Raw genomic sequence first — 18,238 nt, 5'->3', positions numbered from 1 at the left:
AATTTCACTTTACTTGTTATGTAATTCACCTGTAAGATATATTAATATTTGAACATTAATACCCGTGAAAGTGTCTCTTTTGGCGTATCTGTGGAACTATGATTGCCGATAGTACAACGTCTACAATGGCACAGATATAAGAGTTCTTCAGATGTGATTCCTCCACGGTAGGAACGACCGTATCTAACCGTTGTGGCGCACATAGATTTCCTGCGAGAACCACGAATTGCGATATAGAAAGACATGCTTCTGAACATGCGTAGGAACAGACTGTTTCAACACGATGGCGTTGTACCACATTTTGCAGTTCCCTTCACAGAAAACCTGCATTCAGCAGGTGGGGGCAGGTTGAGATGGAACACTTTACTGGCCGTGAAGCTGCCATATACGATTTGTTAGACATTTTCTTGTGGAGTTGTACGAGGGTCAAGGTTTCGACATCGGTATAAAATGAAAAGATGAACTTGTTGCACCAGTTACGAGCGCGGAAAAATGGACAGACCGTAGAAAATATATTATTGATCGAGTGCATTAGTACCGAATGCACGAATACAATCTTGTGCAGTGTTTTTACCGTGCCTCATGTAGAGCATACGCAGGAGCCGTTATTATTAGTTCAGAAGATAAACAAGCGAGACAATTATGTTTCATCTGTGGAATAGGAACCAAAAGTTACCAGACATACCTTTCTTAGGAAAACGTTAGCCTAATTGATCATCTACAGCCTTACATGTGTGCAATATTACAGGGCTCCTGGGTTCATATCTATAAACAACTCCCAATATGTAACTAATGCAGCTGTCAGATAAAAGTCAGTGCCACCTTTCCTTCCGGCTCTGTTAAATCGGCTTGCTTAATCCTTACCCTCCAAATAGCAGAAGGTCTAAACAAATGGCAAATCGGCCTCCAAACTTTCGGAAATACTAAAACATATACACTTTTACTGGAGTTGCTCTTGATCTTCATAGATTGGCCGGTAACTGTTCCTGTTTTCATATTCACGAAGTTACAGAAGCAATTAATGTTAAAAGCAACCATATCTCCGGAATATGAGCCGACTCTCGAAGCATTACCGTGCAAAAATCACAGCGGTTAAGAAGAAAGTTTTTTATGGTGCCAGCCAAACAACTCCTCACTAAAAATTTTTTACTACTCTACATAATAGAGAAGACCGTCCACTTCAGTGGATCATGCGCTCTGAGAAACGTAATTTGAGATATGTATAAACTCACTACGCCAAACTTTAGCAATGAAACAGCGCGTATTCGTCATCAGCGATTTCGTCCAAATTTATGGAATGTACAGAGATTTTTTGGCAGCTATTGGGGTGTCGAAAGGCTTCATAATGGTAATCCGAGTATCAAGGGCTCGAGCCCTTTTGCGGGATTTTTTAAATTTTTACGTATCTTGCACTGCAAATAAACCGAAATAACGTTTAATATATAGTATTTATTAATATTTTCATAAGAGATCAATTTGGGATAGGAAATAAATTTTCAGGAAGGGATTATAGGGCGGACAGGAGTACTTTGTTCATGAAATTCGATTCTTTTATTATTATACAGTTGATGATTTACACGTGCTGTTGTGACATTCGTCGTGAAAACAGAGGAGGCGGTAATTTTCTCAATATCTTGCTCACTTTATAAACGCCGCTTTCTTAAATTCTATGGTTATTTTAAAGTTTCTATGGGAAAAAATTTTGGTTTACATTCATAGGAGGTTCGCTCTCACTGCACAGCTTGGGTTCAGACCATGCGCAAAGCATTATTTTGTCAAATGTTGGCGAGGATAGCTGGTGACGTACAGCGGATTGCATTTTGATCGTTCTTCTCGGGAAGTGATATGCTTTACCCTCTCGAAGAGACAAGAGCAGTTTAAAAGAACTTGGAACAAATTCTTTACCTGATGATAAAGTCAGAGGTCGCAGGCCTGCTCTAGCGGACTGAATTTGGGGGGGAATCACATTAATAGTACATAACGGCAAACCTTATTCATCTTGAAATATCTCCTTGTATAATTGTGGATTATTGTCTTCCATACGATTCAGTTAACAGAATTCTCACCCTACACGTATGGCATCATCATTTCAGTCGAAAAATTTTTGTATGAGGCTGTTGTAAGATTCCCAGATTTTGCCGTGTACTCATCTCCCACTTTTGAATCAATGCTCCAAAAAGTCAGTTCTCTCTTGTACCCATGCGGAGACTGTTGGCTTTTGTTCTGCGGTATATCAGTAGATAACGTGGTCAGAATTCGTACATTAAAATAATTCACACATTCACCAAAAACCTCGGGAATGAACTAGATTTCGCAGCATGAGAATAGTACATTGTTAAGTCACAGAAATTAAAAATCAGATAAAAACAGCGTTTTCAGATTTTGTATTTGTTGCCAACCAGTTTTGGCTCTCTCCTCAGACCATCTTCAGGCTTTTGATCGCCATTATGGATGCTGGTGGCGGCAGACGGAGCAAGATATTTACAATGAAGGTTGTCACTGGTAACTTTTGAGGATCTTGATGACGCTTGCCTCCATCAGCAGCCATAATGGCAATCAAAAGCCTGAAGGTCGTCTGAGGAAAGGGCCGAAACTGGTTGCTGTCAAATAAAAATTCAGGAAACAAGGTCGAGACTGTTTTTATATGATGTTTAGCTTTTATACCGATCGTTGTGCTCAAGAATGCTTTCTGAAATTCCACAGAAATTAGCTTTCTTCGTACTTCCCATAGGTACAGTTCAGCTAATTGCTATTCTCTCTCTCTGTCTTTTTGTTTATCGGTACATCTGATCTTAGTAGAGCTATATAAGTATAGCACGTTTTCAAGGGCATAAAGAGAAATGTCATACGCTATATTTCTTGTAATGCAAGACAGGGATGTGTGTATGTGTGTGTGTGTGTGTGTGTGTGTGTGTGTGTGTGTGTGTCTATGCGGAAGGGGTATGCTCACCACCTCAAAATGCTGCCACACGTGTATGCATGAGTCTTCTAATGTCATTTCATATGGCATGCAGTTGCCCCTAATTATACCCAAAATAGCAGTTCTATAACTGCCCGTCGTGCTATATTTTACTTTTCTCACAGTAATAACGTACACCTAGCAAAACGAACAGAGAATTTCATCACTACATTGGCTTTATTAATATTTTCTTTTTTTGTAATGTAGGGGCGAAAAAAATTTTTTACTGGTTCGAAATAACTTATTAAATAACTGTATGAAGACTAAATCATTGTCAGAAAATAAAAACAATGATTGTTGTTGTGGTCATCAGTCCAGGTCTCCATGCTGCTCTATCCTCTGCAAGCCTCTTCATTGCCGGATAACTACCCCAGAGTACATCCTCCTCAAACTGCTTACTGCATTCATCTCCTCGCCTCACTATATTATTTTTACGCCCGCTACCCCTAACATCCCTCGAATACTAACGTGATGATCCCTGTATGTCTCAGAACGTGTCCTGTCAAATGATCCCTTCTTTTAGTCAGGTCGTGCCACAGTTTTCGTTTCTCCAAATTCAGTCCAGTACGTCCTCATTAGTTACGTGACCTACTCCACTAATCTTCAGCATTTTTCCGTAGTACAACATTTCAAAAGCTCCATTCTCTTCTTGTCTAAACCGTTTATCGTCCATGTTTCACATGTACATGACAGCACTGCAAAAATATAAGTTTAGAAAAGACTTCCTAACACTGAAATCTATACTTGTCATGTAAATGTGTACTACTGTGATGGGTGTAGGCTTCGAGTCTATCTTGGCTACAATAATCCGGTCACTATGCTGTCCGTAGTAGTTTAAAAGCGATGTTATTTTCTTATTAATTATTAAACCTATTCCTGCAGTACCTATATTTTATTTTTTATTTATAACCCTGTATTCACTTGACCAGAAGTCCCGTTCCTCTTGCCACCGAATTTCACTAACTTTCACTACATATAACTTGAGCACTTCCGTTTCCCTTTTTACATTTTCTAACCTACATGCCCGATTAAGGGATCTAACGTTCCACGCTCCGATCCGTAGAGCATCGCTTTTGTTTCTCTTGATGATGACATCCTGTTGAGTAACTTCTGACCAGAGATTAGAATGGGGGAATATTTTATCTCCGGATATAACAATTATCGTGGTTTAATTACAATATTTAAGCGTTTGCACCTTATCAATTTATTTTATACTTATTTTGTTCTAACTATTATTGTTTATGGTTAATAAATGTTATTAAAATTCATCAACTTCCTAATCTGTATAAACCAGTAAAGTGGCCAGCATATAAGCAGCATCTAGAAATATCTTTTACTTAATAAGTGTCACACTGTTTACCTTCCCATCGACAGGCTAATGAAATGCTGGCTCGAAGCCAAACAGCGCACATCGTTGAGTAGCAGGCTGGGGCGCAGCTGCAGTTCGCTGCGCTCACTCACCGGGTAGTTGTACACGACGTAGAGCGTGTAGTTGCCGGCGGGCAGACCGTCCGCGAACGGCTCCCGGCTGTGGTCGACACGGCGGTACAGTTTGCGGAACTTGGGTAGGGCGGAGGTGCGCATCCACACTATGAGGTCCTCGTTCTGCAACAGTGGTGGCGGCGGGCTCCCGTTACGCGGCGCTGCGATCTCTGGGTTAGGCAAAGAATACTCAGCTGGATATCCTGGAACGTTCACTACTGACTCCCGTCTCTGCAACACAGCAACTCTACCATCTTCCTTGCTGCAATTTAGGGATACCAGCCCCCTTCACCAGTAAATACAACACTTTACTAATGGTATGTTGTTGTTGTGGTCTTCAGTCCTGAGACTGGTTCGATGCAGCTCTCCATGCTACCCTATCCTGTGCAAATTTCTTCGTCTCCCAGTACCTACTGCAACCTACATCCTTCTGAATCTGCTTAGTGTAGTCATCTCTTGGTCTCCCTCTACGATTTTTACCCTCCACGCTGCCCTCCAACACGAAACAGGTGATCCCTTGATGCCTCAGAAGATGTCCTACCAACCGATCCCTTCTTTTTGTCAAGATGTGCCACAAACTTCTCTTCTCCCCAATCCCAATCAATACTTCCTCATTAGTTATGTGATCTACCCATCTAATCTCCAGCATTTTTCTGTAGTACCATATTTCGAAAGCTTCTATTATCTTCCTGTCCAAACTATTTATCGTTCATTTTTCACTTCCCTACATGGCTACACTCCATGCAAACGCTTTCAGAAACGACTTCCTGACACTTAAATCTATACTCGATGTTAATAAATTTCTCTTCTTGAGGAACGCTTTCGTTGCCATTGCCAGTCTACATTTTATATCCTCTCTACTTCGACCATCATCAGTTATTTTGCTCCCCAAATAGCAAAACGTCCTTTACTACTTTAAGTGTCTCATTTCCTGATCTAATTCCCTCAGCATCAGCCGACTTAATTCGACTGCATTCCATTATCCTCGTTTTGCTTTTGTTGATGTTCATCTTATATCTTCCTTTCAAGACACTGTCCATTCCATTCAACTGCTCTTCAAAGTGCTTTGCTGTCTCTGACAGAATTACAATGTCATCGGCGAACCTCAAAGTTTTTACTTCTTCTCCATGGATTTTAATACCTACTCCGAATTTTTCTTTTGTTTCCTTCACTGCTTGCTCAATATACAGATTGAATAACATCTGAGAGAGACGACAACCCTGTATCACTCCCTTCCCAACTACTGCTTCCGTTTCATGGCCCTCAACTCCTATAACTGCCATCTGGTTTCTGTTCAAATTGTAAATAGCCTTTCGCTCTCTGTATTTTAACTCTGCAAACTATAGAATTTGAAAGAGAGTTTTCCAGTCAATATTGCCAAAACCTTTCTCTAAGTCTACAAATGCTAGAAACGTAGGTTTGCCTTTCCTTAATCTTTCTTCTAAGATAAGTCGTAAGGTCAGTATTGCCTCACGTGTTCCAATATTTTTACGGAATCCAGACTGATCTTCGCCGATGTCAGCTTCTACTAGTTTTTCCATTCCTTTGTAAAAAATTCGTGTTAGCATTTTGCAGCTGTGACTTATTAAACTGATAGTTCGGCAATTTTCACATCTGTCAACACCTGCTTTCTTTGGGATTAGAATTATTATAGTCTTCTTGAAGCATGAGGGTATTTCGCCAGTATCACACATCTTCCTCACCAGATGCTAGAGTTTTGTCAGGACTGGCTCTCCCAAGGCCGTCAGTAGTTCTAATGGAATGTTGTCTACTACCGGTGCCTTGTTTCGACTCAGGTCTTTCAGTGCTCTGTCAAACTCTTCACGCAGTATCGTATCTCTCATTTCATCTTCATCCACATACATACATTTGTATACAGCACCGAAAATCTGTAAAATGAGGAAGTAATGCAGGGAAGCAACGAGAGAGTTAGCGAGGAAATTAAAGTTCGGAGAGAAGAAATAAACACTTTGAGGTTTGAGACGACATTGTAATACTATCAGAGACGGCAAAGGGGCGACTGACTAGAATAGACACTCTATTGAAACGAGGTTATAACGAAAAGTTGAACAAAAGCGAGCCAACAGTAGTAGAGTGTAGTCGTATAAAATCATCTGATGCTGATAAAATGAGACAAAGAAACGAAACACTAAGAATTGTCGAGGAGTTTTGGTACATGTGCAGCAGGGTATCTGACAGTGTACGAAGTAGAGACACTATAAAATGCAGATTGGTTCTATTTTTTCTGAAAAAGAGTAATTCGCTAACATGAAATATAAATTTAAATGTTTTAATGTCGTTTCTTAAGGTATTTTGTACGAAGTGAACGTGGACGGTAAGAACATTAGACAAGAAGAGAAAAACTGCTTTTGAAATTTGCTATTACACAATAATGCTGAAGGTGAGATGGATAGATCGAGTAAGTAATGAAGAGGAGCGAGAATCGAACTGAAAAAAGGGCACAACTTTATTAAAAGAAGAGATCGGCTGACAGTACACATTCAGACGCATAAGCTATTATCAGTCTGTTAATGGAAGGAGTGGTGTGTATGTATGTGTGTGTGTACTAGGTATGTACGTACAGGGAGACAATTATCGAACTATGTCAGAAAGAAAAAGGAGATTAGTTCCAAACTACGGCGGGCACACACGTCATTCAGCACGTAAACGTCACTACACATATTCGGACTTAAGTTATGACATGTTAGATATGCCTCCCATCATTGGCGATGATGTGGCGCAGACGAATAGCGAAATTCTGCATGACTCGCTGAGGTGTCGGAATATCGATGCTGTCGACGACCTCCTGAATGTTTTTTTTTTTTCTCAACAGTGATTTTGGAGTTACCTCTGTACGTCTTGTCTTTAATATAGACCCACAAAAAGGAGTCGCTTGTGTTTAATTACGGAGAATACGGCAGCCAATCGAGGCCCACGCCGGTGACCTCTAGCCCAGAGCCACTATGCGGTCCCCAAAGTGCTCCTCCACGACATAAAACACTCTCTTGCTTGGATTAGGCTGAGCTCCGTCTTGCATGAACCACATCTTGTCGAAATCAGGGTCACTTTAGATAATGGGGATGAAATCATCTTCCAAACCCTTCACGTACCATTCGGTAGTCATCTTTCTGTCAAGGAATGTCGCAGCGATTATCCCGTGACTGGACACTGCACACCACACACTCACCTGTTGAGGGTGAAAAGACTTCTCGATCGTGAAAATTGGGTTCTCCGTCTCCCAAATGCGCCAGGTTTGCTTACTGACGAACCCGTCCAAATGAAAGTAGACTTCGTGGCTAAACCAAATAATACAGCGGTTCTAGGCGCTTGTGTCCGGAACCGCGCTGCTGCTTCGATCTCAGGTTCGAATCCTGTCTCGGGTATGTATGTGTGTGATGTCCTTAGGTTAGTTAGGTTTAAGTAGTTCTAAGTCATCTGTTGACCTCAGATGTTAAGTCCTATAGCGCTCAGAGCCGTTTATACCAATTGTAAGTTTCCCATAGACGCCGATAGTCGTCTCGCAGAGTCTGATGGACTCAATGGTATGAATCCCTAGTGGCTGCATACCATGAGCGCCCTCTCTCGCCGTGATATAGCGCGGCCGGCGGCAGCCATTTAACTCACTCGCATTTGGAGCCTCTTGACTACAATACCAACGTGCATGCTTAATACGGCAAGTCTCACCCTAGCTGACACTGTCACAACTGGACTCTATATCTTCCGGCATTATTTGTAATATCTCTTCCTAAGGTTGGAGAAACACAAGTTAAGTAAATCTTCTATTCACTGTGATAATTCGTTTACTAATCATTTCTGCTCCTGTCCAGTTCGCCTACAACTGCGCCCTCCGTAGCCCAAGTGTCCTGGCAATTGTGAATGAAAACACGTGGGTAATTCATGTTACAAATAGCAGAGACAATTTTTGCATTTCTGTAACAACGACTACCCCATTATGGAAGGAGTTCCAATAAATCACAGCACCAATTCCGAATTTATCTACAGCTCGTAGTCCGCTGCCTTTGGATCACGGGGTTCGGTTTCGATTTCCGGTCAGGTCGGGGATTTTCTCCGCCCGGGAACTGGATATTTGTGTTCTCCTCGCCATTTCATCATAATTCGGAAAAGTGGTGAGACTAGACAATGAAAAGATCGACAATGTGTACGGGCGCTGAGAACCACGTGGTTGAGCGCCTTACAAACCAAATATCATCATCATCATCATCATCATCAATTCTAAATTCCTTTCTACGGTAACTATTTGATGAAAGGCACCAAGCACTCATAGAAATACACGACACTGACATCACAAATAGACACCAGTATACATGCAGCTAACGGTAGTGGCATACGCCAGTTGCTTGTACCAGACACACTCCCACCTGCCGATGCTAGAAATTCTAGATACAAGAACCGACCTGTGTCCTTTGGAAATTGAGAACACACATGTTCCGAGGCATTCAGTCACCCAGAAGCCAGGCACGTCATTTAAATAGGTTCTGCGGGATGTTACACAAAAAATTGCAGCAGTGATAGAGACGACTTGGTCAAACAAGTCTGGTGCATGCTACTCACGCCAGCTGTAGATTGCACATACTGTACAAGACGCCTGACCACTATTTTCTAAAAGACACCGACTTAGAGGCGAGCACACTTTCAGAAACAGGAACTGATGCGGAGATTCAGGACGCCATACTGGAGCTGCAGGCTACAAATGACACACACATCAAACTATGTGGACATGGCTACGCTGATGACATGGCTATAGCTACTCAAAGCAAATGGCTAGAAGATGGTGAAAGAACTCTAACTGCTGACCTAGAAGTACTAAACCAGTACTACAAACAATGGAGACTGTGCCCAAACCCAAATAAAACAGAGACCTGGGCCTTCCATTTAAATAACAGACTATCAGACAGAGAACTAAATATTACTTTCTTCGGAAAACGAATTAAACATAACAAATTTTCCAAATATTTACGCTTAACTCTTGTCAGGTCACTTACCTTCAAGAAACACATGGAACTAACTAGCCAGAAATTGAGAACCCGAAATAACATAATCCAGAGATTAGCAGGTACCACATGCGGAGCGGATGCAAATACACCTCGTGTTGCAGCAATATCAGACGTGTATTCCGTGGCAGAGTAGTGTGCCCCTGTGTCGAGTAAGAGCGTCCATGTAAAGAAGATTGACGCCCAGATCAATGAATCCATGAGGACAATAACAGGGACACTAAAGTCAAAACCTCCACAATGGCTTCATATCCTCTCAAATACCACTCTGCCGGAAATCCGTAGACAGCAGGCAACAATTCAGGAATGGCAAAAAAATTAATCATGCAGATAAGGCAATAGTGACATTAACCGACACAATATAGAAGACCCCAGACAACAACTCCCAGGAATGCACTTTCCTCGTAAAATCTGGTGCCAGCTTAACAGTGTGAGAACTGGAAACGCGAGAACTAAATCCATGCTGTACAAATGGGGCGCCAATGATAACCCAATGTGTGACTGTGAAACTGATGAACAAACATTACAACATCCAGTGCAAGATTGCCCACTGCGAAGATTCTGTGGTGACTGGAGAGACTTCGTGTAGGTCAGCCCTGCTGCCATTAAATGGCTCTCACATTTGGACATAACTTTTTGACGAATTGTAGCTGTGCCTCGGGCATTGGAGTGTGTGATGTCTTTATGTTAGTTAGGTTTAAGTAGCTCTAATGTTAAGTCCCACAGTGCTCAGAGCCCAGAGAAATTGCGGAAAACACTTAAAATTCAGGGAATCCTATGAGTTGGCCTGTGACCTGGACACCTACAAGGCGTTCCAGAATTTCTCCTGCAGTGTTATAGAAACATATGCAATAGGGCAACACCCGTCTGATGGAGAGGCAATTCCTGAAAGGAACACTAGTTTAATGGCGAGTCGTTTGCAGAATGACTACAGTAGTACAAAAGCGATGGCATTTTAATCTCCCAGCAAAAAGGAGACGGGACAAGAGTTACAGTAAGTTAGCAACTGTGCCTTGCAGACAGATTGTTCGACACCCAGAAGAGGTTCAATGGTGAGATCTGTGCTAAATTGTTTCGATAAGAAAGGCACACGCAGAAATACTTCAACAATGTTGACAAGACACCTGCAATAGGCCCGCAGCCGTGTTAGGGTGAGGCACAAGTCTCTGCCAGCACGTGTTCAAAAATGGTTCAAATGGCTCTCAGCACTCTGGGACTTAACATCTGAGGTCATCAGTCCCCTAGAACTTAGAACTACTTAAACCTAACTAACCTAAGGACATCACACACTTCCATGTCCCAGGCAGAATTCGAACCCGCGACCGTAGCGGTCGCACAGTTCCAGACTGTAGCGCCTAGAACCGCTCGGCCACTCCGGCCGGGGCCAGCACGTATGTCATTAACGCGTCTGCAGAATGCGTATTGTATTGCAATGGCGAACGGATTACTGTGTCCAGGAGCAATGTGACGGGGTGAGAATTACAGATACCCGTCAGCTCTCTGGCGGAAGAAGATTACTAGACATGCAGATGAGGTTCCATGGTGTGATACTAGCCTAATGGCAACAGAACTATACCTGGTGAGTGACTTCAGCAGTGTGATAGAAACTCTTGTAGTATCCTAGCACCAGCCTCATGGAGAGACATTTTCTGAGGTACAGCATGAGTGATATGGTGAGGTGTTTGCGGAAAGACTGTAGTAGTGTGATTTCGAAAGAATTTCTGTACCGCACCGTCAATCTGGGGGAACGAGGGTTACCGGACGCCCGCAGTTACGATTTGGTTACAATCTACTGGACACCCAGAAGAGGTTCCGTCGTGTGCCCCTAGCCGAATTCCAGCAGCAGTATCATAGATACACATCAGCAAAATGACGCCAACAGTGTCATCGAGACAGTGGATGTGTGGTGGACAGGCCATCCTGAGGAGCAGCATGGTGAGGCGTCTGAAGACTGTATATATTAGTGCACAGGCGAAGCTACCGTGCAACAATAAGATGGCACGAGAGTTACGATAAGTTAGCAACTGTGCCTCGGACATAGATCATTGGACACCTAGAAGAGGTTGCATGGTGAGACCAGTGCTAATTTCCAGCAGCATTCTCATAGGAAGGTACTCGCAGAAATACTCCAACAATGTTGACAAGACACTTGCAGTAGACCAGTACCTGTGTTGTGGAGAGGCATAAGTAAGAGCCAGGATGAATGTCATATTAACAAGTCTACAGGGTGCCTGTTGTAATGCAATGACAAACTGATTACTGTGTCCCAGAAGCAGTGTGACGGGGTAGGAATTACAGACACACGTCAGCTCTCTTTCGCAGAATGAGTGCAGGACACGCAGTAAAGATATATGCAAAGGGCAGCACCAGGCTGACGGGGAGGAAATTTCTGAGGGTCAGCATTACTGTCACGGTGAGGCGTCTGCGGAATGCCTATAGTAGTGCAAAGATGAGAAGATTTTAGTATCCCAGTAACAATAAAACTGAATGAGAGGCACAGGACGTTAGTAACTTTGCAACGGAGGGAGATTATTGGATACGCAGATAAGGTTCCAAGGTGTGACCATTGCTAAATTCGAGCAGCATTCTCATAGAAATATACTCGCACAAATACTCTAACAATGTCGACGAGACACTTGCAGACATCTTAAAGGAGAGGCATAGCTGCGAGCCAGCACGAGTGTCATATTGACGCGTCTGCAGTGTGCCTATTGTATTTCAATGTCGAAGCGATTACTGTGTCCCAGTAGCAATGCGATGGGGAGAGAATTACCGAAAGCAGCCACTTTTGTTTCGTAGTAAGAGTACTGAACACCCAGAAGAGTTTCAATGGTGGCACCCTAGCCTCATGTCAGTAGCAGTATAACAGAGGTTCGTATACAGAATGACTCGTGCAGTGTGGTAGAGAGACAGGCCGTAGCCCAGGACCCGTCTGATGGAGAGGTAATTCCTGACGAGCAGCATTAGTGTCCTGGCGAGGCGTCTGTAGGAAGCCTGTAGTATTGCAATGGCAGGGAAATTTCTGTATCCCAGCAACAATAAGACGGCACAGGAGTTACACAACGTTAGATACTGTGTCTCGGAGACAGATTATAGAACTCCAAGATGAGATTACGCGTTGAGACCAGTGCTCAATTCCAGCAGCATTCTCACAGAAAGGCAGTCGCAGAAATACTCCAACAATGTCGATGAGACACTAGCAGTTGTGCACCAGCCTTGTTATGGAGAGGCATAACTGAGCGCAAGCACAAGTGTAATGTTAAGGCGTCTGCAGAATGCGTATTGGATTGTAAAGGCGAAGCGATTAATGTGTCCCAGGTGTAATGTGATGAGGAACGCATTGCAGAACGCCATCGCCTTCGAGTTGCAGAACCGAGGGACAGCTGTCAACTCACTGTAACCCTCCAACCCTTAGACTGACGATGAGACACCGAAACTGCTTCGCTGTCGCACTACTACAGGATTATGCAGACGCCTCATAATGACAGTAAAGCTGCCCATCAGGAATTGCCTCGCCTTCAGACGGGTGTTGCCCAATTCCATAGATCTCAATGCAGTTCTGGAGTCGTTCTGTTAGTGTATATCTATGATACAGCCGTACTGCTGGACACTCAGAAGAGATTCCTTGGTGTTATCCAAGCCTGATGCTGGCAGCAGCATAACGGAAATGCAGAATGACTCCAGCAGTGTGATAGAGACTCTTGGAGTAGCCCAGCTCCGTGTGATGGGGAGGCAGTTCCTGAGAGGGAGTTTTGTATCCCGCCTGGAAATCGGCGTGTGGGTCTGCTGCTGTAAACTGAAGGGTAGGCCGAATGTAGGAAGCGAGTGGGAGCAGGTGAGGTAAAAATATCGGTACCGTTTTTAAACTAAAAGTACGTTTAATAGAGAATATTAGTCAATGGCATATACTTTTGGTAAAGATGAGCACGTAGGTGCAAAGGCGGATATGTCAAAGCTAACTGAGGCAAAATCTGTAGTGGCTCGCCCACTATGAAAATGAAACAATATTGGTTGGTCGTCAGCTAGAGAAGAAATGGGCAGAATCTGGAGCGGCGCTCCTAGAGCTGCACAGCGCCGGCTAGAGGGCGTTGTCATCGGTGTCGGTGTCGTAGTGCCAACCTAAGAACTTGTACCTACGCCGTGGCATCATAGCTATCGAAATCACAGAGAGCATTAGTGTCATGGTGAGGCGTGTTCAAAATGTCTATAGTAGTGCAAAGGTGAAGCAATTTTAATGTCCCAGCAAGAGCAAAATGGCTGGTGATTTACGATAAGTTAGCAACTGTGCCTCGGAGACAGATTTATGGACCACTAGGTTCCATGGTGAGACGAGAGATGAATTCCAGCAGCAGTCTGTTAGAAAGGTATTCGCTGAAATACTCCAACAAAGTTGGCAAGACACTTGCAGTAGGCCAGGAGCCGTGTTATGGAGATGTACAACTGAACACCAGCACCAGTAGTCATGTTAAGGCCTGTGAAGAATGGCATTTGTTTTGCAATGGAGAAGCTATAACCATGTTCCACGTGCAATGCGATGGTGAGACAATTACAGAATGGCGTCAGCTTTGAGTTGCAGGAAAAGTACTGGACACCCAGGAGAGCTTGCGTGGTGGGACCGTAGCCATATGCCAGTGGCAGTATCATAGATGTAGGCTAGCAGAATGATTCCATCTCTGTCACTGAGACATATACAGTAGGGCAGTGCCCGTGTAATGGAGTGCCAATTCCTGAGAGGCAACATTATTGTGATGGTGAAGTGAGATTATTGGAGAACCGGAAGAGATTTCATGGTAAGAACCTTACTAAATGCCAGCAGCATTAGCACACGAGTTACTTACAGAAATACTCTAACAGCGTCGCGGAGACCCTTATAAATACCAGCAGCCGTGTCAACGTTAGGTCATAACACAACGGCAGCGGGAGTGTTATACTGAGGCGTCTGCAGAATGACTAATGTAATGGAAGGGCGATATAATTACTGTGAGCCTGCAGAAATGCGATAGGGGGAGAGTTACAGCAAGCCATTGGCTTTATATCCCAAAATTACTGCTGGACTCCCAGACGACATTCCATGGTGAAACGCAAGCAGGATGCCAGCCGCAGTCTCGGAGAAACACACATGCAGAATAACTCGAGCAGTGTCATAGACACACTTGCTGAAGGACAGCAAAGGTGACATGGAGAGACGATTCATGAAGGTCAGCCATAGTGTTACGATAAGGCGTATGAAGAATGCCTGTAGCAGTCTGATGCCGAAGCAACTTTGGTGTCACAGCGTCAATGTAACGAAGCAAGGGGCACAGTAAGATGGCAGCTGTCTCTCGGTTACAAGCTACTGGGCACCCAGAAAAGATTCCATGTCGAGACCGTTGCCAAATGCCTGCGGCGGTACCGGTATCATGGATATACACAAGCAGAATGACTCCAACAGCGTCATCGAGGGCTATGCAATAGGGCAGAACCCGTCTGATGGTGCGGCAATTTCTGATGGGCAGCACTACTCTCATGGTGAGGCGTGTTCAGAAAGCCTGAAGTAGTGCAACGGCGAAGCAATTTCTGTGTCCCTTCGTCAATCTGAGGGTGGGAGGGTTACAGTAACGCGGTAGCTGTAGCTCTGTTACAGTTGACTGGACAACCAGAAAAGATTCCATGTTGAGATTGTAGCCAAAGGCCTGCCGCAGTATCAGACTCACACTAGCAGAGTGGCGCCAACAGTGTGATCGAGATCTATGCAGTGGGGCAGCACCTGTCTGATGATAGGCAATTCCTGATGGCAGCACGACTCTCATGGTTAGGCGTGTTCAGAAGGGCCACAGTAGTGCGACGGCAAGCAATTTCTGTGTCCCATCTTCAACCTGAGGGTGGGAGGGTTATGGTAAGCTGTCAGCTGTAGCTCGGTTACAAGCTACTGTGAGCCCGGGAGAGATTCCATGTTGGAGCCATATCCAAATACCTGAGGCTGTATCATAGATATACACTAACAGAACGACTCCAGTGTTGCATTGAGACCTGTGCAATTGGGTAACACCTGTCTGAAGGCGAGGCAATTCCTAATGGGCAGCTTTACTGACATGGTGACGCATCTGCAGTAATCCAGTAGTAGTGCGACAGTGACGCAGGTTCTGTGTCTCATCGTCAATCTGAGGGTTGGAGGGTTACAGTAAGCTGGCATCTTTCCCTCGGTTACGGTTACAAGTTAGTCGACACCCACAAGAGATTCCATGCTGAAGCCGTAGCCAAATGGCTATGGCAGTAATAGATATTCACTAGCAGAACGAATCTAACAGCGTCATACAAGCCTATGCAATATGGTACAGCCTACCTATGATGAGGCAACTGCTTATGGGCAGCATTATTATCACGTTGAGTCATCTGCAGAAACCCTTTAGTAGTGTCACAGCGAAGCTATTTCTGTGACCCATACTGAGGGTGGAAGGGTTACAGTAAGCAGGCAGCTCTCCCTCGGTTACAAGCTACAGGATACCCATGTTGAGACCATAGCCAAATAGCCTGCGTCAGTACGATAGATATACACTAGAAGAATGACTCCAACTAGGTCATCGAGACCTGTGCAATACGGCATCAACTGTATAATGGCAAGACAATTTTTGATGGGCAGCTGTTGAGTCGTCTACAAAATGGCTCTAGTAGTGTGTCGGCAAAGCGATTTCTCTGTCCCATCTTCAATCTGAGGGTGACAGCGTTACAGTAAGCCGGCAGATATGCGACATTAACAAGCCACTGGACACACAAAAGAGATCCCATTCTGAGACCATAACCAAGAGCCTGCATCAGTATCATAGATACACACCGCATAATAACGCCAACAGTGTCATCGAAACTTCCTGGCAGATTAAAACTGTGTGCCCGACCGAGACTCGAACTCGGGATCTTTGCCTTTCGCGGGCAAGTGCTCTACCATCTGAGCTACCGAAGCACGACTCACGCCCGGTCCTCACAGCTTTACTTCTGCCAGTATCTCGTCTCCTACCTTCCAAACTTTACAGAAGCTCTCCTGCGAACTTTGCAGAACTAGCACTCCTGAAACAAAGGATACTGCGGAGACATGGCTTAGCCACAGCCACATCGACACCAATGCAATAGGGCCACACCCATGTGATGGTGAGGCAATTCCTGATGGGCAGCATTACTGTGACGGTGGGGCGTGGACAGAAGTACTCTCGCAGTGCGGCGGCAAAGAAATTTCTATATCCGATCGTAGATCTGAAGGTGGGAGGGTTACTGTCAGCTGGCAGTTACAGGTTCTTGTACACCAAGAAGAGACTAAATTCTGACCATTGCCAAATGTGTGCAGCATTTCATCGAGACCATTGCAATAGCCAGCACCTGTCTGATGGTGAGGCAATTCCTGATGGGCAGCGTTACTGTCATGGTAAAGCGTCTGCAGAACATTTGTAATAGTGGGACAGCGAAAGAATTTCTGCATCCCATCGTCAATCTGAGGATGGGAGGGTTACAGTAAGCCAACTGCTGTGCCTCAGTTACAAGCTACTGGACACCGAGAACATATACCATGTTGAAACCATAGCTAAATGCATGCGGCAGTACCAAAGACATACACCAACAGAATGACTTCATCAGTGTCATCGAGACCATTGCAATAGAGCAGCACCCGTCTGATGGTGAGGCAATTCCTGATGGGCAGCGTTACTGTCATGGTAAAGCGTCTTCAGAACATTTGTAATAGTGGGACAGCGAAAGAATTTCTGCATCCCATCGTCAATCTGAGGATGGGAGGGTTACAGTAAGCCAACTGCTGTGCCTCAGTTACAAGCTACTGGACACCGAGAACATATACCATGTTGAAACCATAGCTAAATGCATGCGGCAGTACCAAAGACATACACCAACAGAATGACTTCATCAGTGTCATCGAGACCATTGCAATAGAGCAGCACCCGTCTGATGGTGAGGCAATTCCTGATGGGCAGCGTTACTGTCATGGTAAAGCGTCTTCAGAACATTTGTAATAGTGGGACAGCGAAAGAATTTCTGCATCCCATCGTCAATCTGAGGATGGGAGGGTTACAGTAAGCCAACTGCTGTGCCTCAGTTACAAGCTACTGGACACCGAGAACATATACCATGTTGAAACCATAGCTAAATGCATGCGGCAGTACCAAAGACATACACCAACAGAATGACTTCATCAGTGTCATCGAGACCATTGCAATAGAGCAGCACCCGTCTGATGGTGAGGCAATTCCTGATGGGCAGCGTTACTGTCATGGTAAAGCGTCTTCAGAACATTTGTAATAGTGGGACAGCGAAAGAATTTCTGCATCCCATCGTCAATCTGAGGATGGGAGGGTTACAGTAAGCCAACTGCTGTGCCTCAGTTACAAGCTACTGGACACCGAGAACATATACCATGTTGAAACCATAGCTAAATGCATGCGGCAGTACCAAAGACATACACCAACAGAATGACTTCATCAGTGTCATCGAGACCATTGCAATAGAGCAGCACCCGTCTGATGGTGAGGCAATTCCTGATGGGCAGCGTTACTGTCATGGTAAAGCGTCTTCAGAACATTTGTAATAGTGGGACAGCGAAAGAATTTCTGCATCCCATCGTCAATCTGAGGATGGGAGGGTTACAGTAAGCCAACTGCTGTGCCTCAGTTACAAGCTACTGGACACCGAGAACATATACCATGTTGAAACCATAGCTAAATGCATGCGGCAGTACCAAAGACATACACCAACAGAATGACTTCATCAGTGTCATCGAGACCATTGCAATAGAGCAGCACCCGTCTGA

General features: G+C 44.4%; 1 protein-coding gene across 1 annotated transcript in view; it reads right to left on the bottom strand.

The window, feature by feature from the left end:
- LOC126273253 (cell cycle control protein 50A-like) overlaps positions 1-18,238 on the bottom strand; it is a 222,229-nt gene that overhangs the window by 21,430 nt on the left and 182,561 nt on the right. Inside the window, exon 6 of the mRNA XM_049976798.1 lies at positions 4,421-4,564. Coding sequence (XP_049832755.1) covers positions 4,421-4,564 — 144 coding nt within the window. The remainder of the gene's footprint in view (positions 1-4,420; positions 4,565-18,238) is intronic.

This window comes from Schistocerca gregaria, chromosome 5 (assembly GCF_023897955.1).
Source record: "Schistocerca gregaria isolate iqSchGreg1 chromosome 5, iqSchGreg1.2, whole genome shotgun sequence".
Taxonomy (NCBI): domain Eukaryota; kingdom Metazoa; phylum Arthropoda; class Insecta; order Orthoptera; family Acrididae; genus Schistocerca; species Schistocerca gregaria.
This window is presented reverse-complemented; position numbering and strand designations above follow the sequence as displayed.